The sequence below is a fragment of the Oryx dammah genome, unplaced genomic scaffold (genome assembly GCF_014754425.2).
Source record: "Oryx dammah isolate SB20612 unplaced genomic scaffold, SCBI_Odam_1.1 HiC_scaffold_27, whole genome shotgun sequence".
NCBI lineage: Eukaryota > Metazoa > Chordata > Mammalia > Artiodactyla > Bovidae > Oryx > Oryx dammah.
The window spans coordinates 41993785-42018554 of NW_024070211.1; the positions used below are offsets into that span (position 1 = coordinate 41993785).

Below are 24770 nucleotides of genomic sequence, written 5' to 3' on the forward strand. Positions count from 1 at the left end.
ATATATATATATATATATATTTTTTTTTTTTTTTTTTTTTTTTCTGATATCATTCTACAGTGGCTACAGTTACAATTATCCTAAGAAATTTCTGTCCAGGTCAAATCTACATGGGTGAAAATTAGTATCAGGTAGAGTCTTCCAGTGTTCCAAAGAACAGCCATATGATCTAGAAAGAAAAATAAGCCTTCGGTGACAAAAATTTGAGGAGTAGAAGTACTAACTGTTGCATGCTCCTCTTAGAAACTTACAAGGTTTAGTTATTGGGGATTATTTAGTTATTGTTAGTTATTGGGGATAAGAAGACAGAAGTAAGAAAACCTATTCAGTATGGCTTAAACCAGACCTTTTCACACACATTTGAACAATGAATTTTTTTTTATTAGAATGCTTAGTATTTATTTTCATGGAATTAAAATCAGAAACATTGGCTTTGGAGGTTCATAGAAACAGATCTGCACTGGAATTCTAGCAGAGGGCACTTGCCCATGGGTTTGCAATGAAGACCTATCTGATTCAGAGAAGGTAAGATTGGCTTTTGTCTGGGCCAGAAGAGACTCATGCCTGGTCCCATCATTTATGTGACAAAAATTCAACCCTTTATTAAGGCTTGGGAGAAAAAGACCAGCTCTTAATCAGTCCTTTGAATTAACAGTTCTGTTATGGCTGTCTCACACACTCTCACACAGTCACAGGAATTTATATTTTCATTTTATCCCAAAGAAAAACTTGACCATCTTTCTTTAATACTATCAACCTGGAAGCTTGACAGTAAGGATTAAAAATTGCTCCTTCCTTCCCACTTGGTTATTGGAAAGGCTCTGAAAGGTAATCAGTCTTGTGAAGCTGCACTTTACAGTCTGCATAAAAACACCATGATTTTCCTTCCTCTCCCCAACCTAATTGAAAGTGCATAATATCACCCAGCTGGGGAAATGTAAATGGTAAACATATACAATATATCATGCTATCACACAAAAGCTGGTTACTAATAGGGACTGGGTGGTTGTCAGGACCAAAGGGAATCTGGAAAACAAGTCTTTTTTTTTTTTTTTTTTTTTATCTAAAGTGAGAGTTTTTTTTGGCCTGCCACCCAGCCACCCCCCCCCCCAACACACACCTCCTCCCTCCAGACTTCAAGTTACAGCAGATTAAACCAAGGTCAGTCAACTCATTCCTTGTGTGTGTAATTCCAAGGGTCACCTAACAATGTATATTGACTAACACTCTCTTATACCACCCTTTCAAGAAATGAGGCATTTTGCTTCTGGCAGGAGGTGGGGTTGGAATCATTCTGCTTCCTACCTACTTTGATTGTACTGACAGATGGTCCTATTATCTCTTTCCTCAGCTGCTAAACCTTAAGATCCTTGGCCTTGTCACCTCTTATCTTCCTCTACTTCATCAAACTCCTGTTGCAAAGATTATCTCCTTTTCTACCCCTGATCACCCAGGAATATCTATACCGGATCACACATGCCTTCAGTAGAAAATCTCAATCTTTTCAAAGTCTTCTGCAATTCAGAGGTTATCTACAATTACACCGACTTAGAAACCAACACTTTCTTCTCTGACCCCTCACCTTCAAGAGTCATGCCATCTTCTAGAATCCATCTTTTATAGTAGGACTCTTAGGAGAAAGGATAACATCACTTCAAAGTTTTCATCACTAGTTCTCTGTTATAGCATTCCTTCAAAAACGGCTCCCTGTTGCCTCATGAACTCAGCTACTGCTATTCATTCATGCCACCTTATAACTGGCAATTGTTTTATTTTTGATGGCTGATACCTTATGGGTAGGTCAAAGCATAGCACTTGTCAAGGGTACTATGTCATTTCAATTTTAACAGGTTGAAGGATATATTTTTATCTGCTTCAGCAGTGGAGATAATTTGAAACTTACTGAATTAAAACCACATTCATCTTTCAATAAGTTACATTACCTGTCAGCTGGCACTGGTGGATGGTATGGCTTGTTGACCTTGGCATAGAGACTCTCTAAGTGGTCTCTGTCTGGAGACAGTGGACGGCCATCTCGAGGGTAGCCCAGTGGTCCAGCCCGAGGTGGAGATGGAGACCTGTAGACATTGGCTGAAGTACATGGTTCCCGGAAGTGGTTCACTCTGGCATAGTTGGGGTCCACTTCATCATCATCCATATCGTGCAGGGATCCAATTGCACCAGTAGCATAATCAATAAGACTTCTTGCCTGCTTTTCCCTTAGCTCCTGATGTTTTGCTCCAATCCTGAAAAATGTAGAACAAGATGTATGTGAGTTTAAATGCTTACACAATGATAAACTCTAGTGAATCTATGTTCATTACTTCTTGTCAGCTACTTAAGTGCCACTTTTCTGGATACTGAAGATCACACCATGCAGAAGTGCTACTGGCAGACTCCACAGGATTCATTTTATATCTTTGACCTTTATTTGTTACACATGCTTCCCTAGTGGCTCCGACAGTAAAGAATAAGCCTGCAATGCGGGAGATCCGGGTTCGACTCCTGAGTTGGGAAAGTCCCCTGGAGAAGGGAATGGCAACCCATTTCAGTATTCTTGACTGGAAAATCTCATGGACAGAGGAGCCTGGCTGGCTACAATCCATGAGTTCACAAGGAGTCAGACATGACTGAATGACTAACACTTTATTTGTTGCAGGGTCTGGAAGATCCCCTGGAGAAGGAAATGGCAACCCACTCCAGTATTCTTGGCTGGGAAATCCCAGGGACAGAGGAGCCTGGTGGATTGCAGTCCATGGGGTCTCAAAAGAGTCGGACACGACTTAACAACTAAACAACACCAGCTTTACTTTTATAGCAATGCTGTTGCTGCTGCTGTTGCTGCTGCTGCTGCTGCTAAGTCGCTTCAGTCGTGTCTGACTCTGTGCGACCCCAGAGATGGCAGCCCACCAGGCTCCCCCATCCTTGGGATGCTCCAGGCAAGAATACTGAAGTGGGTTGCCATTTCCTTCTCCAATGCAGTTATTTAAACATTTTGTCTGCTGATGACTAGGCTGATTGCAGAGTCAGAGGCTGATTTTTATTAACATTTCTTCTCTATAAATGGGCTGTGCTCATGGGAACAGTCCGTCTTTGGTGTAATATTCTAGAAGCCTACCTTGGGAAAGGGATGCATGTCAAAGAACCCATCAGAATCTTATACTTTGTCTGTGACTTTCTTATTTGGTGCCTTTGATTTTTACTGTATTCTTCTAAAGAAAAGTGCTTGCAAAAATTGATTTAACTATGAAAAAGGAACACAGAGGCTTTCTGGTCACTAAAAGCAGTGGTATCAGAGATAATTTATAAGAGACTCTAAGTTTTTGGTTACACAAATGGGGATCATTGTGTTTCATTATACAGGGACTAGGGACAGAGTAAAATAGTGAAATTAATAGGCTCCTGACAGAGACGAATTGGCACATATAAGTGAATTAAACACCATTACTGGCAGAACTCCACAGCACTAAAGCCTTTAGTGATATTACAAAATGCTACTGCTAATCAGTGTACCGTGTAGACTACCGGGAATGGGAGCAGTAAAATACAGTTCAGTGTATTCCAAACCCATCTGAATTTTGAGAATTTGACATTTAATCTGGAAAGTGTTAGACTGGATCTCCTAAATTCCCAGTTGCATGTTAAAATGGACAAGTCACTGTGGCATCTTAGTGGATGACGGTGATATGATGGTGTCAGGAGGTGTTCTCCACTAAAGAGGAAAGAATGCGACCTCATATCACCGGGCAAATAAGGTGCATTAATACAGGAGGAGAAAAGTAAGACAATGCTGGCTCAGGAGGTGAAAGAAAGACTCAAGAAAGGATGGGGGTAAATCTGAAGACCTGGGCTAAAAGTGGAAGATCTATATCTGCCTAGAAATATATAGTGAAGGCCTACATGAGTGAAAAAATAAAAAACTGAATTCCCTATCTTTTCCTCTTCAAATAAAAACAGCTGTTTTTGCACACAGCAGCTACTAGTTTTATTTTACAGAACACCAAACTCTTTGTAAAAATCTTTAAAAGCCATGATCTTTCAAGGTATTTTCCTTTTGGTAGAATGGCTTTTTCCCCTACTTTGAGTAGAGAGGAGGAAGAAAAGATAAAAATATGAAGAAGAAGGTATAGGACAAAAGAAAAAAAAAAACAGTATCTTCAATCACAACAGATGAAAATAAATGTCACAATATATTATTGCATATCTCTTTTGACTAGGTCAAATCATGTACCCTACATGTAAGTAATGAGACGAATTTATATTTTGTGCAAAGGGGAGCTTGAATCTCCAAGGGATGTTGAATGAAGATGAAAGGAAGATTACACAGTAGGGTACCTGTCAAGAGGCCCTGCCCGTCCTCTTTCAATGCATGTTAGTCCCAGATTCATGAATGTTTGTTTTGAATAATTTTTGATGAAGAAGATAACATGCCCCATTCTGTAACAAAATAATCTTTCTAGGGATGGTGCAGACTGGATTTATCAGAGGATGCTTGCTGCACTGTGATGGCAGGGATGGATATCCATTGCAAATAGAGAATAGGACATCAATAAAGTGGGTGTGGAGGGGTTGTGTGGTTGCTATTCCTCCTAAGTGGGAGACCTTCTAGATAAATCACTCAGTGGAAAGATGAACATCTTATGGTTGCCACACGGGGCTACACTTACGCATTAATGAAAAAGGAAAACACCAAGCTTGATTTTTCAAAGAATCACAGAAACAGAACACAAGACTTATATTCCTTATTTTATCACTCTCTTTCTCAGAGGTTTTCTCATTAATTAAGCTTGCTAAGTATGTAAAGATTCCCGGATGAAAAGTACTCCATATATGCAAGGCAGTATTTTATCTTGTACTTTTCCTTTCTAAAACCAAATTTTTCCTTGATCTTTTCTGTGCCACTGAGTGCTTCAGTAACTAATTTCGTATTAATCACTCAGTAGGTGAAACAGTAATTTCTCTGAACTGCCATTATTATGCCATATATCAGTATCTCTCCATGTGGGGGAGGACAAGGCAATCTCTGAAAAGGGGTATATGGAAGCAGAAAAGACTCTCTCAAGAGAGAAATGTCAAGGAAATAGATCTTCTTTTTTTGTTTGTTCTGACCTCCCTCTGTCCCAATTCAGTGTGAGAATTCTAATTGTTTATAGTCATTTCCAAGTAGACGTCTCTTTACCACTGGGAACTCAACCTGTTAAAATATCTATTTTTCAAAATAGTCCTGGATAGTATTCCCTTTTTATTGGATGGTACCACCAGCTTCCTCATTCTCCCCAGCACACTGCCTTTGAATTGTTTCAATCTCCTCCCTCTCTTTTCCCCTACAAAAATGCTGTTGTTTCTTTTTTCCATTATAACTCCTGGATAGCCATATTTTATTTCCATTTCTATAGCCATAGACTAGTGTCCAGGGTTTATATTGCCTGGTCTGCACCATCCAGCATGGTAGGCATTAACTGTATTGAGTCTACATAAATTTAAACTGGAATTAATTACAATATTTGAACATTTAAAATTCAGTTTCTCAGTTTCATAAGCCACATTGCAAGTAGTCAACAGCTAAATGAGCTCGGGACTTCTATATTGGACAGTCCAAACGGAGGTTAATTCTATCACTGCAGCAAGTTCTATTAGGTTGTGCTGGTGGGATTACGCTAAGATTTTTTATATGTTACTACATCCCACTTTATACCTTAAAGAATAATCTTCTTCAAAGAGTATTTCTATTGCATCAATGTCAGATCAAGGCTTTCTAAAAAAAGAGTCTGATAAATGATGGAGCAAGAGTGTGGTTATTCCACTTTGTTCCTTGAATTCTAAATGAATGAATGATTGAGAAATTGAGAAGAAATTCCATCTACCATAGAAATAGGATACAGTCATGGTTTCAAACCATGCAATAAAATTTGAACTCCATCCAAAATAGGTAGTATGTCAAGAGTCAATATATAGCTTCATCTCTAGCAGGGTAGACATTTTACTGAAAAGCAGGAGAAAGAGACCAGAGAATTACAGACAAATTTTTGATTAGAAAAAGAGAGTTTAAAGACAGGGGTAGGATGCTGGAATTGTAGGCTAAATCTTTGTGAGGTTCCAACTTGAGAGTGGAGGAGAGATAGAGCTAAAAGAGAAATTTCCACTGAGAGAGAAATTTCCTTCTACCTTGAAGAAACTTCATAGAGGTAAATGAAGAGAAGAGAAAAGAACATCAGTCCACTCTGTAGCTGATAAGGCAGGATGACAAGAGCAAGATAAACAAAGACAAACTTAGCAAAATAAAACCTTAAATCATCTAAGAGACTTCACTGTTGTAATTCAGTTGCTAAGTCATGTCCAACTGTTTGCAACGCCAGGGACCACAACACGCCAGGCTCCTCTGTCCTCTACCACCTTTCAGAGTTTGCTCAAATTCATGTCCATTGAGTTGGTGATGCTATGTAACCATCTCATCCTCTGCTACCCCCTTCTTCTTTTGCCTTCAGTCCTTCCCAGCATCAGCGTCCAGGCTGATCTCTTGTTACAGCGATCTGCTCTCCCTAAATGTCAGGTCATGGAAAAGCTGTCAAGGTAGTACACTCAGACCAGGCCTGAAGACATTTTGAGAGAATATATGGAACTGAGGTGGCTGGTAACCTCAGCTCATTATGCCTGGTCATATGACACTCTATTTTAGTATAGATTTCAAAAAAAATTAAATAACATAGAACATGAAATTAACTTAATGGATCACAATAAGTATTTAAAAATTAAATATAGTAAAAGAGAAAATATTAGAGGTTATTTCATGCAGTAAGCATAAGTATAGTGTCAAGAGAAAAGCCAAGTCATCTAAAAACCCAGGCAAATTCAAATTGTCCTCACACATGAATAAAGAAAAAAGAAAAACATCTGAGAAAACATTCCGAAAAACATTTCGGAAAAGAAGGCAACACTTGTTGACCCATTTTGAAAAATTACTTAATAATGAAAGACATCCAGCCAAGAACTAAATTCAAATTAAGAATTCAGCCCAGCAAAGCTGGGGAATGACAGACACGGAGGTGATAACAACATTCATTTAAATAGAAAATGAAGGCTAAACATTTATTTGTAGGATAAATCATTATAGAAAATTGTAAATATTATAAACCCTGCTAATATAAAAGTAGTATCATTATACTAATAAGCAGGTAGGTGATTTAGGGGAAAGTATTAATACTCAATATACTTATTTCCCCATTTTTTAAAGAAAGTATCAGCAGTTACCACTTAAAGTTAATAAGTATATGAAATACAATAACAAAAAACCAATAAAACAAATTATCAGCAGAAGAGAAATACAATAAACAAAAGCCCAATGATAGAGTAGAAAATAGAAAACAGAGGAACCAGTAAAAAAGAGAGTAAGAAAATACGATAAAATTTATGCTATGACAATAAGTGAAAATGGAATAAATTTCTTTGTTATAACTAAAGGATTGTTGCTCAGATCATGAAGTCCTTATTGCCAGATTCAGACTTAAATTGAAGAAAGCAGGGAAAACCACTAGACCATCCAGGTATGACCTAAATCAAATCCCTTATGATTATACAGTGGAAATAGGAAATAGATTTAAGGGACTAGATCTGATAGACAGAGTGCCTGATGAACTATGGACAGAGGTTCATGACATTGTACAGGAGATAGGGATCAAGACTATCCCCTAAAAACAATATGCAAAAAAGCAAAATAGCTGTCTGAGGAGGCCTTACAAATAGCTGTGAAAAGAAGAAAAACGAAAAGCAGGAAAGATATAGCCATTTGAATGCAGAGTTTCAAAGAAGAGCAAGGAGAGATAAGAAAGCCTTTCTCAGTGATCAGTGCAAAGAAATAGAGGAAAACAATAGAATGGGAAAGACTAGAGATCTCTTCAAGAAAATTAGAGGTACCAAGGGAACATTTCATGCAAAGATGGGCTCAATAAAGGACAGAAATGGTATGGACCTAACAGAAGCAGAAGATATTAAGAAGAGGTGGCAAGAAAACCCAGAAGAACTATACAAAAAAGATCTTCACAACCCAGATGATCAGGATGGTGTGATCATCCACCTAGAGGCAGACAGCCTGGATAGTGAAGTCAACTGGGCCTTAGGAAGCATCACTATGAACAAAGCTAGTGAGGGTGATGGAATTTCAGTTGAGCTATTTCAAATCCTAAAAGATGATGTTGTGAAAGTGCTGTACTCCATATGGCAGCAAACTTGGAAAACTCAGCAGTGTCCACAGGACTGGAAAAGGTCAGTGTTCATTCATCCCAAAGAATGCTCAAATTACCAGATAATTACACTCATCTCACACACTAGTAAAGTAATGCTCAAAATTCTCCAAGCCAGGCTTCAACAATAAATGAACTATAAACTTCCAGATGTTCAAGCTGGTTTTAGAAAAGGCAGAGGAACCAGACAGCAAACTGCCAACATCCACTGAATCATTGAAAAAGCAAGAGAGTTCCAGAAAAAACATCTATTTCTGATTTATTGACTATGCCAAAGCCTTTGACTGTATGGATCACAAAAACTGTGGAAAATTCTGAAAGAGATGGGAATACCAGACCACCTGACCTGCCTCTTGAGAAACCTGTATGCAGGTCAGGAAGCAACAGTTAAAACTGGACATGGAACAACAGACTGGTTCCAAATACGAAAAGAAGTACATCAAGGCCGTATATTGTCACCCTGCTCATTTAACTTATATGCAGAATATATCATGAGAAATGCTGGGCTGGAAGAAGTACAAGCTGGAATCAAGATTGCTGGGAGAAATATCAATAACCTCAGATATGCAGATGACACCACCCTAATGGCAAAAAATGAAGAAGAACAAAAGTGCCCCTTGATGAAAGTGAAAGAGGAGAGTGAAAAAGTTGGCTTAAAGCTCAACATTCAGAAAACTAAGGTCATGGCCTCCAGTCCTATTACTTCATGGCAAATAGATGGGGAAACAGTGGAAATAGTGTCAGACTTTATTTTCTTGGGCTCCCAAATCACTGCACATGGTGACTGCAGCCATGAAATTAAAAGACGCTTGCTCCTTGGAAGGAAACTTATGACCAACCTAGATAGCATATTAAAAAGCAGAGACATTATTTTGTCAACAAAGGTCTGTCTAGTCAAGGCTATGGTTTTTCCAGTAGTCATGTAAGGATGTGAGAGTTGGACGATAAAAAAAGCTGAGTGCTGAAGAATTGATGCTTTTGAACTGTGGTGCTGGAGAAGAGTTTTGAAAGTCCCTTGGACTGCAAGGAGATCCAACCAGTCCATCCTAAAGGAGATCAGTCCTGAGTGTTCATTGGAAGGACTGAGGCTGAAGCTGCAATTCCAATACTTTGGCCACTTGATGTGAGGAACTGACTCATTTGCAAAGACTCTGATGCTGGGAAAGATTGAAGGCGGCAGGAGAAGGGGATGACAGAGGATGAGATGGTTGGATGGCATCATCAACGTAATGGACATGAGTTTGAGTAAACTCCGGGAGTTGGTGATGGACAGGGAGGCCTGGCGTGCTGCTGTCCATGGGGTCGCAAAGAGTTGGACACGACTGAGTGACTGAACTGAACTGAAAGGATCCCAGATGATCAAAAGGAAAAACACACTGTGTGCTGTCATAGTGATGAAAAATAAGATATAGCTTAAATGTGCATTAATAGGGGAAATGAAGTGCTCTGCAGTTTAAAAATAGGGTCATGCTATTCCTGTATTATAAAGAGATAAAATATAAATATAGGTCTAGATATTAATAAATATTTGTATGACACAGACATACCTTTATATATGCATAGGAAACATTGGAAAGGATACACAAAAAATTCATAAAACTGAATGCCCTTGGAGAGTAGAATTAAAGGGTACTGTTTGAATTATTATATCATATAATTATGGATTATTTTTAAAAAATTTAAAATATAAAAAGTCCCTTACAACTACTTACTGACTGTTATAGTGAACCAAAGTTGAAACAGAACAAAACACAATACTACACAGGTACCATTGGGCATTCTTTCTCTTCTAAACATGACTTGTGATGACTCCTGCCAACTCAGTTATTATAATAATTTTCTTCAAATTATTGAACATTTGTTTGTTCCCTTGCAAATCAACTGCTTTGGACTAAAGTACCCATTTTCCACTAATCAACTATTTAATTCTAATTTTCTCTAGAATGAAGGCTGAACTCACTCATTTACAGCTCCTCATAGACCTCAATAATTCTCCCCCTCTCCAATTAATGTATCCAGTAAATTCTCTATTTATCTGCAATTGTTATATATTACTTTGTAAAAAACCAAAACAAAATAAAATATCTTTCATTAATTCAATTCTGGATATTCGGCTTCCATAACTAAACTACAAGCTTCTTGAGTGTCATTATTTTTCTTTCTGCTAATTTTGGCTGATTGATTTATTCACTAATATTGTTGATATTGCACTGTATACCAGAAAGAGAAAAGGAATAATATCAAACCCCTGCCCCAATATCAATGAGATATAAACAAATAATAACAATTGATTGGTAAAACAAAGATGCTGTGTGTACAAAGGGTAAGAGTCAATTCACCCTAATGATCTTGAGGAAGAATCATGAAGGTGGTGCCACATGAACAGGGCTTTGAAGGAAGTAGCTCCAGGAGAACGGAAGATATATGTAAGTAGTGTGAGGCACTCAGTCAGAGAGAGGACAAGCCAAGGGGCACAGAAACCGATGATTGACTTAACACTGGGGTGTAAGTCTGATGAGGTAGGACACACTGGTTCAAGGTATCCACCTTCAGCTCCCCAACAAAAGTAACACATTTAATAAAGATTATTGGCAAATTTCTATTAGGTTTGCATAATGTAAGTTTTGCCTAATAATAAAGTTTTTGGTGAGGAAAATCCTATTACAACTTTTTGTTAGTTTAGACATTTATTATAAAATAAAAGAAAGATACAGAAGTTTATATAAAACAAGTCTATGGATTAAAGAACTGGTATAAAGCAAACATGTTTGTGATGATTACCGATTCAAAAACTCAACTTTTGCAGGATACTCCAGAAGGTTTCCACGTGTTCCTCCTTCATCACAAGCATGTCTGTATTTTATATATCTCCTTTCCTCCACATTAAGAATCCTGCTTCTCAAGATACAGAAAACTCTAGAACTACATATCACATGGTTACAACTTGCTTTACTCTATATTACACATATAAGAGTTTTGAGCTAAGACTCTGATGCTGGGAGGGATTAGGGGCAGGAGGAGAAGGGGATGAGAGAGGATGAGATGGCTGGATGGCATCACTGACTCGATGGACATGAGTTTGGGTGAACTCCAGGAGTTGGTGATGGACAGGGAGGCCTGGCGTGCTGCAATTCATGGGGTCGTAAAGAGTCGGACACAACTGAGCGACTGAACTGAACTGAAGAATACCATGAGCACCACCAGTATGATTATTAAAAAGAGTTAAGCTACTCTTTTTTATAAAGGTCTTCTCCTCACCCCTCCATTTGCATAGTTGTACTATATCTACATTTTTGAAATATGTAGCTGCTATATGCTATATTTCTATTCAACTCTCATTTAACTTTTAGTTCTATAATTAACTCATTTGTGGTAAAGAATCTGTCTGCCAATGCAAGAGATGCAAGAGACAGGAGTTTGATCCCTGGGTCAGGAAGATCCCCTGGAGTAGGAAATGGCAACGTACTCCAGTATTTTTGCATGGAAGATTCCATGGGCAGAGAACCCCAGAGGGCTACAGTCCATGGGGTCACAGAGTCAGGCACAACCGCGCACACATACATCAATGCACAAGCATCTTATTCAGACTACAATCTTTATGTCTTTGAAGATGCAGTCATGTACTACAGGGGTCCCCGATCTTCAGGATCTATTGCCTAATTATCTGAGGAGGAACTGATGTATTAATAATTGAAATGAAGTGCACAATAAATGCAATACACTTGAATCATCCTGAAACCATCTCCATGACCCTAGTCTGGGGAAATATTGTTTTCCCCAAAACTGGTCCCTGGTACCAAAAAGGTTGGGGACCACTGGTTTCCTAAATTCTTCAGGAAGAACTCATGGCATAAAGCTTCTTAAGTTGACAATATATATTTGAAAGCCAGTTTTACTGGATATAAAATTATTGGCTCACCTTTCTTCCTTGAGTATTTAAACTAGGAAGTGTAGTGCCATTCTCTAGATTGTGTAACAAAGTGCTGATGGTGAAAAGTTGGATGACAATTTAATTTTAGTTGTCATAAATTACTTATAAAACTTGTTCTTTCTGCTTATTGGGGCAAATTATTTGCTTTTCTTTAAAATCTAATAAAAACATTCCAAAAACGAATATCATGGCATCCAGTCCCATCACTTCATGGCAAATAGATTGGGAAATGGTGGAAAGAGAGGCAGACTTTATTTTCTTGGGCTCCCAAATCACTGCAGACAGTGACTGCAGCCATGAAATTAAAAGACACTTGCTCCTTGGAAGGAAAGTTATTATTAACCTAGACAGCATATTAAAAAGCAGAGACATTACTCTGCGAACAAAGGTCTGTCTAGTCAAAGGTATGGTTTTTCCAGTAGTCATGTATGAATGTGAGAGTTGGACTATAAAGAAAGTTGAGTGCCAAAGAATTGATGCTTTTGAACTGTAGTGTTGGAGAAGATTCCTGAGAGTCCCTTGGACTGCAGGGAGAACAAACCAGTCCATCCTAAAGGAAATCAGTCCTGAATATTCATTGGAAGGAATGATGCTGAAGCTGAAACTCTGATACTTTGGCCAGGTGATGTGAAGAGCTGACTCATTTGGAAAGACCCCGATGCTGGGAAAGATTGAAGGCAGGAGGAGAAAGGGATGACAGAGGATGAGATGGTTGGATGGCATCACTGACGCCTTGGAGTTGCATTTGAGTAAGCTGTGGGAGTTGTTGATGGACAGGGAAACCTGGCATGCTGCAATCCATGGGGTTGCAAAGAGTTGGAGAGGACTGAAAGACTGAACTGAACTGAATATTACTAGAAAAATCATTTTGGTTTGATAACTTTCAGCATTTTTCATATACTTTTAAATTTTATACCAGGTGAGTTTCTTGAATTATAGCTTTTATTGTTAATGTTGTGTGATACAGATTGAACATAACAAATAAATTGTATTTTTATATACTGAATGAATAATCAGAAAGTAAAAGTAATAAAACAAATACCATTTATAATGGGATTAAAGAGTATTAGGAACTTAAGGATAAATTTAAGAGGAGGTGCTGAAAACAATAAAATACCCATGAGAGAAATTAAGGAGGATCTAAATCAATGGAGATGACACCACCCTTATGGCAGAAAGTGAAGAGGAACTAAAAAGCCTCTTGATGAAAGTGAAAGAGGAGAGTGAAAAAGTTGGCTTAAAGCTCAACATTCAGAAAACTAAGATCATGGCATCTAGTCCCATCACTTCATGGGAAATAGATGATGAAACAGTGGAAACAGTGTCAGACTTTATTTTTCGGGGCTCCAAAATCACTGCAGATGGTGATTGCAGCCATGAAATTAAAAGCCTTTTACTCCTTGGAAGGAAAGTTATGACCAACCTAGATAGCATATTCAAAAGCAGAGACATTACTTTGCCGACTAAGGTCCATCTAGTCAAGGCTATGGATTTTCCTGTGGTCATGTATGGATGTGAGAGTTGGACTGTGAAGAAGGCTGTGCGCCGGAGAATTGATGCTTTTGAAGTGTGGTGTTGGAGAAGACTCTTGAGAGTCCCTTGGACTGCAAGGAGATCCAACCGATCCATTCTGAGGGAGATCAGCCCTGGGATTTCTTTGGAAGGAATGATGCTAAAGCTGAAACTCCAGTACTTTGGCTACCTCATGCGAAGAGTTGACTCACTGGAAAAGACTCTGATGCTGGGAGGGACTGGGGGCAGGAGGAGAAGGGGACGACAGAGGATGAGACGGCTGGATGGCATCACTGACTCGATGGACGTGAGTCTGAGTGAACTCCGGGAGTTGGTGATGGACAGGGAGGCCTGGTGTGCAGCAATTCATGGGGTCGCAAAGAGTCGGACATGACTGAGTGACTGAACTGAAATCAATGGAGAGTTTTATCTTGTATGTTGATCAGAATACTCAATTATTAAGATTACACTTCATTCAAATCATTCTACAGACTCAATGTCATCTCAGTCAAACTCCTAGCAGGCTTATTGTTCATACTTGTATGATTTTAAAATTTATTTGGAATGCTAAAGAGCCAAGAATGACCAAAACAATTCTGCAAAATAAAAATAAAGTTGGACTTATACTACCAAATTTAAGATGTACTACAAGCTTTCGTAATCAAGCCAAAGGCTAGACATATAAATGAATGGAACAGAAAAACAGAGTCCAGTAACAGACTCATACGTATTTGGTGAAGTAAGTTACAATAAAGGTGCCAAAAAACTCAATTAAGAAAGGACAATTCCTTTGACAATTGGTACTGGAAAAACTAGATATCCATAAGGGAAATAAGAAACTTGTATCCTGTGTTATACCATAACAAAAATCAATTCAAGATGGAAGACAGGTCTGAACATGAAGGCAATCACAATAAAGCTTTTAGAATAAAATAAAAAAGAATATCTTCACAGCCTTGGGTTAGGTCAAGAGAAGACACAGAAAGCATAAGCCTTTAAAGTAATTGGTAAACTGGACTTCATTAAAATTAAAACCTTCTCATTAAAATATATCAAGAAAATAATAAGGCAAATGAGAGACACTCCTCACAGCACACACACATCTAACAAAGGATTTGTATCAAATATATTAAAAAATATAATTGCAATTCAATAATTTTTTAAAAATGACCCAATTAGAGCTTGGCAGAAGGCGTCAACAGATGGATTACAAACCAGATCTAGAAATGCCCAATAAACAAATGAAAAAGTGCTCAGCATTGTTAAGTCACTAGAGAAATTTAAATTAAAAGCACAATGAGATACGCCTACTAAAATGAAAAAGAATGACAATACCAAATGTTAGTTAGGATGAGGAGCATCTAGAATTTTCATACACGACTGCTGGAAGTATAACACGGCATAACTCCTTTGGATTATTCTTATTAGACACTAATAATATTTGTGACTTTCCCCCCATGATTGTATAACTTGATTCTCACAAGCTACAAAAGTCCAACTTTATAAACGAGGAAACTGAAGTTCAGAGAGGTTCAGTATTTTGTCTGAGAGGTCATATTTATTAAGTGTCAGGAACTGGATTCCTGAATTCCACCCAGGAGTTTTACTTCAATATCAAATTTTCTTTCATTTATACTAACCACAAAGAGTCTAAACATGAGCATGCTTAAAAATTTATAACAAAAACTGTCAGATACTCAGATGTAGAGAAAACCCCCCATATTCCTATACCCAGTTCTATATGCAGTAATTATTAAGATTTAGGCACATTTTTAATCTATTCTTTCCTTCAAACATTTTTGCTAAATGTTCTGTAACCAAACCTAGTCATTTATCTCCTATATACTTCAGAAGGTATATCAAATAAATCATGAACATTTTATTATATAACAAAAATTCTGTTACTTATCCCACTTAAAAATTAATAATATTCCTCGGTGTTCTAGTCCATAAACAAATTTTCCCAAGTGTCTTAAAAACATCTGTCTTTTCCATTGAACTTATTTGGATCAGGTTCCAAAATCTATCTACACCTTGTATTTGTTAATGTATCTTAAGTCTCATTTCCTGTACAGACATGTATTCTTTTTCATTTTTGCTTTTCTATTTTTCCATGCCATTGAATTGTTACAGAAACCTGGCAGATTGTCCTATATGTGGTCCCATATGCTGGATTTGGTTGCCTCTTCATAGTGTGATTTAACTTATTCCTACATCCCCCATATTTCCTGTTTATGAAAAGTAGCTCAAGAGCAGCACTGCCCAATAGATCTTTCCACGATGATGGAAGTGTTCTATATATAGGCTGTTTCATACGGTAGCCCCATGTGGCTACTGAGTACTTAAAATCTGGCTAGTGTGACTAAGGTACACATTTTTTAGTTAAACAGCTACATGTGATTGGCTACCACCCTAGACAGTGCTGTTACGATACTTAGGTTCAACCTTTTTGGAAAGAGTACTGTAATGGGTGAATGTTGGTTCTCCAAAAGATTTATCCACCTGGAGCCTGCTATTATAACCTGATTTGGATAAGGGGTCTATGTAGGTATACTTAAACATCTATGATGTGATCATCCTGGATTCTCCAAATGAACCCTAAGTCCAGTGACAAGTGTCCTTTTAAAGAAGAAAGACAGAAGAATCAGAAGAGAAGGCATCCTGAAGGTGGGGGCAGAGATTACAGTCAAGCATCTATAAGCCAAGGAATGTCAAGGATTGCTGGCAGTCACCTGGTGGCTCAGATAGTAAAGAATTTGCCTGCAGTGTGCAGACTCGGGTTCAATTCCTGGGTCAGGAAGATTCCCTGGAGAAGGGAAAGGCTACCCACTCCAGTATTCTTGCCTGGAAAATCCAATGGAGAGAGGAGCCTGGTGGGCTACAGTCCATGGAGTCTCAAAGAGTAGGACACAACTGAGTGACTAACACTTTTCTCCAAAAGCCAGGAGAGAGGAGTTAGACACAACTGAGTGACTAACACTCACTTTCACCAAGAAGCCAGGAGAGAGGTATGGAAGGGATTGTCTCTTAGAGCCTCTGGAAGGAGACAGTTCTGCTGACTCCTTCATTTCAGACTTCTGGTTTAAAAGGAGCTAACAGAGAGTATATTTCTCTTCTAAGTCAAGTCTGTGGTAATTTGTTACAGCAATCCTAAGAAACTAACAAATACCTTACAGGAAGCATGTTCTTTAAACTGTGCCATTTCAGGGGGCATATTACCTCACATCTTACTTAATGATGCTTAGGGTGATCCTGATGGCTCCACTGCAAAGTTCCCTAATCAGTTACTCATTTAATTATTTCTTCCATTGAAGACTTTTGCCTGAACTAATTATTTCTTTAAGGGTTGCAAAATGGTAATTTTAAAAGTCTTTATCCCTCTTTCATTTACTAGCTGGGATTAGTATACAAAGAAAAACAGCCACAAAATTTTGGGTGTTTTTGATTACCCTGAATTATACATAGTATAAAGAAGACAGAATATATCTTTTTAGGGGAAATAAAGGGTTGTGAATATCATTATGAGCTGATGTTTTTTAAAAAATAGATATTTAGGGTTTTAAAAAAATAAGAGATTTAAGGTTTTCAGTCAATTGTATTCCTTACTCTGTTTGTGGCATTCATGGTCTCCTATACTTTGGCCACTTTTTTTTTTTGCAAAGAACTGACTCATTTGAAAAGACCCTGATGCTGCAAAAGACTGAGGGAAGGAGGAGAAGGGGATGACAGAGGATGAGATGGTTGGATGTCATCACCGACTCAATGGACATGTGTTTGGGTGGGCTCTGGGAGTTGGTGATGGACAGGGAGGCCTGGTGTGCTGCAGTTCACAGGGTCGCAGAGTTGGACACGACTAAGCAACTGGACTGACTGACTAATATCGAGAGAACACAATCTGGGCTCCACTGATACTGGGTTATCATTGCTTCTGTGAGTTTTCTATCAGTAGAGCTAGGAAACACATCTTTTTGAAAAACATCACAAGTTCATACTGATATTTCTGATTCAGATTTAATATTTAATATTGCAGAATGCTACTTCAGTTAAAAAAACTATATTTCTATTTTAAAACGAAAAACTCATTGTTAATACTAATGATATAAATATTTATTTGCATTGTCATATCAGTTCAGTCACTCAGTCATGTCCAACTCTTTGTGACCCCATGGAATGCAGCATTCCAGGCTTACCTGTCCCTCACCAACTCCCAGAGTTTGCTCAAACTCATGTCCATTGAGTCAGGGATGCCTTCCAACCACCTCATCCTCTGTCATCCCCTTCTCCTCCTGCCTTCAATCTTCCCCAGCATCAGGGTCTTTTCAAATGAGTCAGTTCTTTGCAAAAAAGTGGCCAAAGTATAGGAGTTTCAGCTTCAGCATCAGTCCTTCTGATGAATATTCAGGACTGATTTCCTTTAGATTAAACTGGTTTGATCTCCCTGCAGTCTAAGGGACTCTCAAGAGTCTTCTCCAAACCACAGTTCAAAAGGATCAATTCTTTGGCACTCAGCTTTCTTTATGGTCCAACGCTCACATCCATACATGACTATTGGAAAAACCATACCTTTGACTAGATGGACCTTTGTTGGCAAGGTAATGTCTTTGCTTTTTAATATGCTGTCTAGGTTGATCATAGCTTTTCTTCCAAGGAGTAAGCGTCTTTTGATTTCACAGCTGCAGTAACCATCTGCAGTGATTTTGGAGCCCAAGAAAATAAAAGTTTTTCACTGTTTCCATTTGTTTCCCCATCTATTTACCATTAAGTGAGGGGACTGGATGCCATGATCTTCGATTTTTGAATGTTGAGTTTTAAGCCAGCCTTTCCACTTTCCTCTTTCACTTTCATCAAGAGGCTCTTCAATTCTTTTTGGCTTTCTGCCATAAGGGTGGTATCATTTGTGTATCTGAAGTTATTGATATTTCTCTCAGCAATCTTCATTCCAGTTTGCGCTTCATCCAGCCTAGCATTTCACATGATATAATCTGCCTATATGTTAAGTAAGCAGGTGACAATATATAGCCTTGACGTACAGCTTTCCCAATTTGAAACAAGTCCATTGTCCCATATCTGGTTCTCACTGTTGCTTCTTGAAGTGCATATATATGATTTTAAGTACATATAGTTTTGAAACAATAATACCAATATTACTAACAAACTACTGAAAGAAATTTAAGATTTTCATCGCTCTATTTTTTTGTTGTTGTTTCTTGGGTTGCAGAATCTTCCTTCCTTGACCAGGGATTGAACCTGCGCCCCCTGCAATGGAAATCCTAAATACTAGACCACCAAGGAATTCCCAGTGGCTCTATATTTTGTCAGAATATATCCCACAAAACATGTAGAGTCAAAATGCTGTGTTCTATATTACTTCAATTATTTCTTTTTTGTGAATCATTATGGAACCAATGTTAGGTTATCAGGTTACTCATTTTGGTTTGCTTTCCATTTTGAGGGATTTCTTTTGGTCTTCTTTGAGTTTAATTTCATTTGATAAGTTATGTAAAACATTTCTATTACCAAATTCGGCTGTATACAACATGTAGGTATAGAGCTTTCAAAAGTCTTCTTTCTCTTAAAAAATATATATTTATTTTTTTCAAGTGAAAAACCAGTATTATATATTCATAGCCATAAAAGGTAGATGACTTGAAGCATTTTCTCCTATACTTCAGCTTTTTTACATAGCAGTATCTAAAAGACAATACCATATTTGTAAACAGAGATTTTTCTCACTTAAAAACAAGTTTCACAGTAGTCTACTGGGTGGTCATGCTTCTGTTTCCATAATGAATCACATATTTTTGAACATTTGGGTATTTCAAATTTTTTTGCTATTATAAATAATGTTATAATGATGAATCTTTGCAAAATATTTTTGCCATTGCAGTATGACTGCGAGGTCAAAGAGAAACTCACATATAATTTTCCTAGATTATAACAAATTTCCTTCCATGATTGTTCTATTTTGCATTACCGCATGTAGTATAGGAGGAGTCCCATTTCTCTATAGTCCAAGGGACAGAGTACATTGTCAAACTCTGGGACATGTGATAGACCTGGATGAGAAGTGATATTTCAGTGAAGTTCTAATTAGCCTGTCTCTTATTATGTGATGCTGAGTATCTTTTCATGTGTTTAAGGGCCATTTTCATTTCCTCTTCTGTGAGCTGTCCATATCTTTTGCTGATTTTTCTATCAGATTGTCATTTTCCCCCTCGGTTTTTCAAAGACCTTTGTGTAGTTGTGATATGAGCTCTTTGTATATAAATTGCATATTTTTTTCTGAATTGATCATTTGCCTTCTATAATTTCACATAAAAGTTATTCATTAGTATTTCGTACTTTATACTTTACCTTCAAAAGCTTTGTAAACTGTTGTTACCTTTGCAGACAATTTTTTGATTGATTTGTGTCATGAGGAATGTGTCAACAGTATAACTTCTGACTGACTTGACCAATGTTAGGAAGATGTAGGTGTTGGAGTTCTCTTTGTTGCTACTGTGTGAATCTGAACAACAGAGCCAGAGATGAATAGATAGTAGAAGAGGAGGTTGCTGCCTGTAGTGGTACTAGTATTTGAGGTCAGAAAAGGTTTTTCAGGGGAGAGCTATAGGGTAAAAGAAGTAGCATCATTAAAAGAGATTATAAACTACCTGCTATTCAGTTTTCTTTTTTGACAGTGGAGATAATTCGTCCTGCTATCATTTCTGCTTTTATAATAGAAGCTGCAATTAGGTCAGTACAATTATCCTTTGTTCCAGCAAATAGGCCCAGTTTCTTCAGCTTTTCCTTATGAATGCCATTTCAAGACTGCAAGTATACCTGACCAAGAACAATTACAGGTTTTCTAAAAATTATTTTTATTATTATTATCACCATCATTATTATTATTCTAACCAGTCAATACAGTTACATGCAATCTTTGTGATCAATGTTTCTTCTTTTCGACAAAGCTATTTTAACTGTATTAATATTTTTAATATTTCTCATTCCTGCCCAGGTGCCTATAACATTTTCAAAATGATCTCCTTTTGTCCTGTCCATTTTTCTTGTCAGCCCAAACCAGACCTGATGTCTAAGGGAACTAGCTTGATGGGATAATTTATCACCTCTCTCGTAATAAATAAATAGATATAAATATATTTCTGTGCAGCAAGTTTTGTATTCTGTAATACTGAATGCAAATTCTTTAATGCTGTTAGTTGAATCTTCTCAGACATTTTCTTCATGGTTTTCTCTTTGCACACACATGTAGCCCATGAGGTCCTTCTTGGTTTTCAAAATCAAATAATGCTATGTATCATGGATATTATGTTTGAGTGTTGCACATGACTTTGTGCCTGTGGTTTGCCAAATATGGGGCAAAGGTCACACTGATGCCTATTAAAGCAGATCAAACATTGAAGTTTGGAAAGCCTGTGAGTCAGGTGTGGTCTCAGACCATTCTCATTCTAGGGATCTTAGGTGGTTCTTTGCCTAGGTGGAGTGATTCTAGCAAAGATTAACCCACATAACCAAGACCTAATTAGATTTCCCAAATAAAATTTTTTTAATCTATTCAAGAATAAATATATTTCACATTTTAAAATCATGGCAGTAATTTCCAATTCCTACCTGTTAGCTGCTTTTTAAAAAATGTTAGGTGGCAAGGTTCTTCTGTCCCTTCCTGCTGTTACTAAATACTACCATTTCAAGAGAATTGCCATTCAGTGAAGGTTCTCCTATTATTGCAATTTACATTTTCCCTAAATTTATACCTTTCCCAGACCCATTAAATTTTCTCCATTGCTAATGTACTGAGTTCCTGTAATTTGTATTCTCATAATGTGGACAAATTTCTCAGAAATGCTTAGTAAACATCTTTAGTTTTCATGGGAAATCAGCCCCAGGAAGAGGCTGGGGGAGGAGAGGATGAGGATGAGTGACAAGAGTGCATATGCACACTCTCTGCTCTGATAATGCCTGGGTCTCTTATCGCAATCCTATACTGGGCCCCTACAAACGATGCCATTAGGCACTGAAGCTGTTAGAAGACGTCTCCATGTTGCTGGCCAAATTAATGCTGAAAACTGAGTCATAAGAATCTGCCCTTGAGGGGGTCTGCTGGTGGGACAAAGCTCATGACCTGATGTGCTTCATTATTCTTATTGTTATTAACATTTTAGAAAGCAAAAAACACCCTTATTTACTTTTAAATTCCCCCAGTTCATATGTGTCCACTATTTGTAAGCATGGTGGGATCAAAAGGAAAGTAAATGTTTTGTATTAAAATAACCAGGAATACAGCAACTTTTAATCCTAGGGACTGCCAGGGGTGATATCAGCAAAAATAAGTGGCTGCCCTTTGACATGGTGGTGGCTGTCATCATATGGAAAAGAATGAGGCTGAGTCCCTAACGTTGACTGTTTTGGGATACTTGGAAGTCTGCATAAGTTTCCTGGGGGAGGAAACAGGAAAAATACAGAGAATCAAAGGAAATTAGCTTCATTTCCTTTCCATTCCCTTCTAACTCTTCCTTTCCTTCTATTTTGTCACCTGGAATTTCACACCTGGACAGTGCCCTCCTGGACATGTCTTTGATCTCTCTCTCTCTCTCTAAGTTTACTCACACAAAAATGTGCTGAAGTGCTGGGAACAAGGACACCCACACAGCATATACGGCTCTGTTTCCTTTGTTTTCCTAGTCATAGATGCCAGGTTTCTCAAGACTATGAAGCCCACTCCCAGGTCACAGAGACTCTTCTTTAAAAGAATTCTGGGTTCATGAAGAACTTCAGAAATACTACCAGCCTCCACAGGGCATGGATAAGACTGTTTTAGTTATGGAACCCTGGACTGCATTAGAGACAAGGATAAACACACGCTTTTTACCCACTATCTCCATCTAGCCAACCTGTGTTCCCCCAGTGATGGAGAGTTTTAAGAAGCATAAAATACAGTCTTTTTCTTATCCTTTGTATGCAAGATACTTTTCAAAAGTCAGTAAAATGTTTTACTTAACCACTGTATTTTCTGCAGTGCTTATTAGGATTGTCACTTTTGGCTTTTAAAGATGTGACCCTGTCCTAGAGAAACCATATAGATTTCATTCTCAGACGTTCAAATACATGCCTAAAAGGAAGCCCTTCAGTCAATTTGGTTGCTTTGGTTCCCAGGTTTACTGAGTGTTGACTACATACTAAAAGCTATATTAGACTAAACAAAAAGGACAGAGGACACTTGAGTGCCAGGTGGAAGACCCACAGGCTTGCCCATCAGGTCTGAAAATCAAAGTCTCCTGCTAATCTCCAAAGGAACAGGATCTGCTTATCAGAAAGTCAGGATCTGCTTATTAGAGATGATCCAGCGCCAGGAGCATCCTTTGCAACTGGCCTTCCCTCACGTGCACATTAAGGATGGGACATGGAAAAAGCCAAAAACCATTTTAGATGATCCCCATCATGAACTCGTGAGAGAAGATGCAAAAAACTAACCCCTGTGGTGCCTGCTGCCTAGGGTGATTCTGCCAAAGAACTGTTGGGCAATTAGGTAAGAAGACAGCTACTAGAAATGACCCTGTGCTTTCTCCAATGGGGACTGAGGAGAAATATTCAACCACAACCACTGGTTCCAATCTGCATGTGTGGAGCTTGGAGGAAGGCTTTTAAAACAACCATATTCTATATGTACATGATCTTGGGAATTACAGCAAAGATTTTTTATTTGACATGACAGGCAATGGACACTTGACAAGGGAGTCTACTGACCTATCCTCATTCATTCCTCCAAAAAGATCACTAGGTACTATACCAGCCAATTCTTTGGAGCATTCATTCTCAGTTCCAAGCAGAGCACTCATCTCGACTGACTCCCTATTCCTTGGTCCAACTAGTACCCTTTGCTCCAGGTCTTATCATTAACAGAAGTAACTTCTTAACATTGAAAAGAGGCTTCGTTTCTCTTTTATTGGAACTGTAAATTGCCAAAGTAAAGTAAAAAGTAAAGCCTGTAAAGTGTTGGGGAGAAGGGAGGGATTGGCATATTTTATTGTGGTTAGCAGGGTACTGCAGTGGTCTGAATTTTAAGATGTGAGGAAATATCCTTCTATTCCCTCAATTACATCTTATTCAGGCTCCATCTAGTAGCAGTAAAGAAGCATACATTTTAAAAAAGAGGAAGGATATGGCTAGACATATCCTTTTTAAAATACCAGGCTAGCTGATTTCTTAAAGAAGAGATGTTTAACTACTTCTCTGTATAGAATATCTTTCTTTTACACTTAGACAAAATCCAATCTCCTTACGATGAACAAGGAGGCTATATTATTAGACATCACTCCTTTGTGACTTTAGCTTAGGCCACTCTCTGTTCTCCTTACCAAACTCTAACCCTGTGGCATCCTTTGCCTCAGGCTTCTTTAGCACTTGCTGTTTTTTTCTGACTGAAACCGGCTGCCCTCAGGTCTTCCTGCACCTGGTTCACCACTGTGATTTGAGTCTTAGCGCTTCATCTTTTCTCCCAAAGAAAGGCAATGCCAAAGAATGCTCAAACTACTACACAATTGCACTCTTCTCACGCGCTAGCAAAGTAATGCTTAAAATTCTCCAAGCCAAGCTTCAGCAATATGTGAACCGTGAACTTCCAGAGGGTCAAGCTGGTTTTAGAAAAGACAGAGGAACCAGAGATCAAATTGCCAACATCCGCTGGATCATGGAAAAAGCAAGAGAGTTCCAGAAAAACATCTATTTCTGCTTTATTGACTATGCCAAAGCCTTTGACTGTATGGATCACAATAAACTGTGGAAAATTCTTCAAGAGATGGGAATACCAGACCACCTGACTTGCTTCTTGAGAAACCTGTATGCAGGAAGCAACAGTTAGAACTGGACATAGAACAACAGACTGGTTCCAAATAGGAAAAAGAGTACATCAAGGCTGTATATTGTCACCTGCTTATTTAACTTATATGCAGAGTACATCATGAGAAATGCTGGGCTGGAAGAAGGACAAGCTGGAATCAAGATTGCCAGGAGAAATATCAATAACCTCAGATATGCAGATGACACCACCCTTATGGCAGAAAGTGAAAAGGAACAAAAAAACCTCTTGA

The 24770-nt window shown here is 38.1% G+C and overlaps 1 protein-coding gene across 4 annotated transcripts in view; it reads right to left on the bottom strand.

The window, feature by feature from the left end:
• The window catches only part of PARD3B (par-3 family cell polarity regulator beta), a 1152049-nt gene that overhangs the window by 185441 nt on the left and 941838 nt on the right, over positions 1–24770 (bottom strand). For all 4 annotated transcript variants that reach the window (XM_040228721.1, XM_040228723.1, XM_040228724.1 and 1 more), the window contains one exon: positions 1944–2246. In XM_040228721.1, the coding sequence (XP_040084655.1) occupies positions 1944–2246 (303 nt within the window). The remainder of the gene's footprint in view (positions 1–1943; positions 2247–24770) is intronic.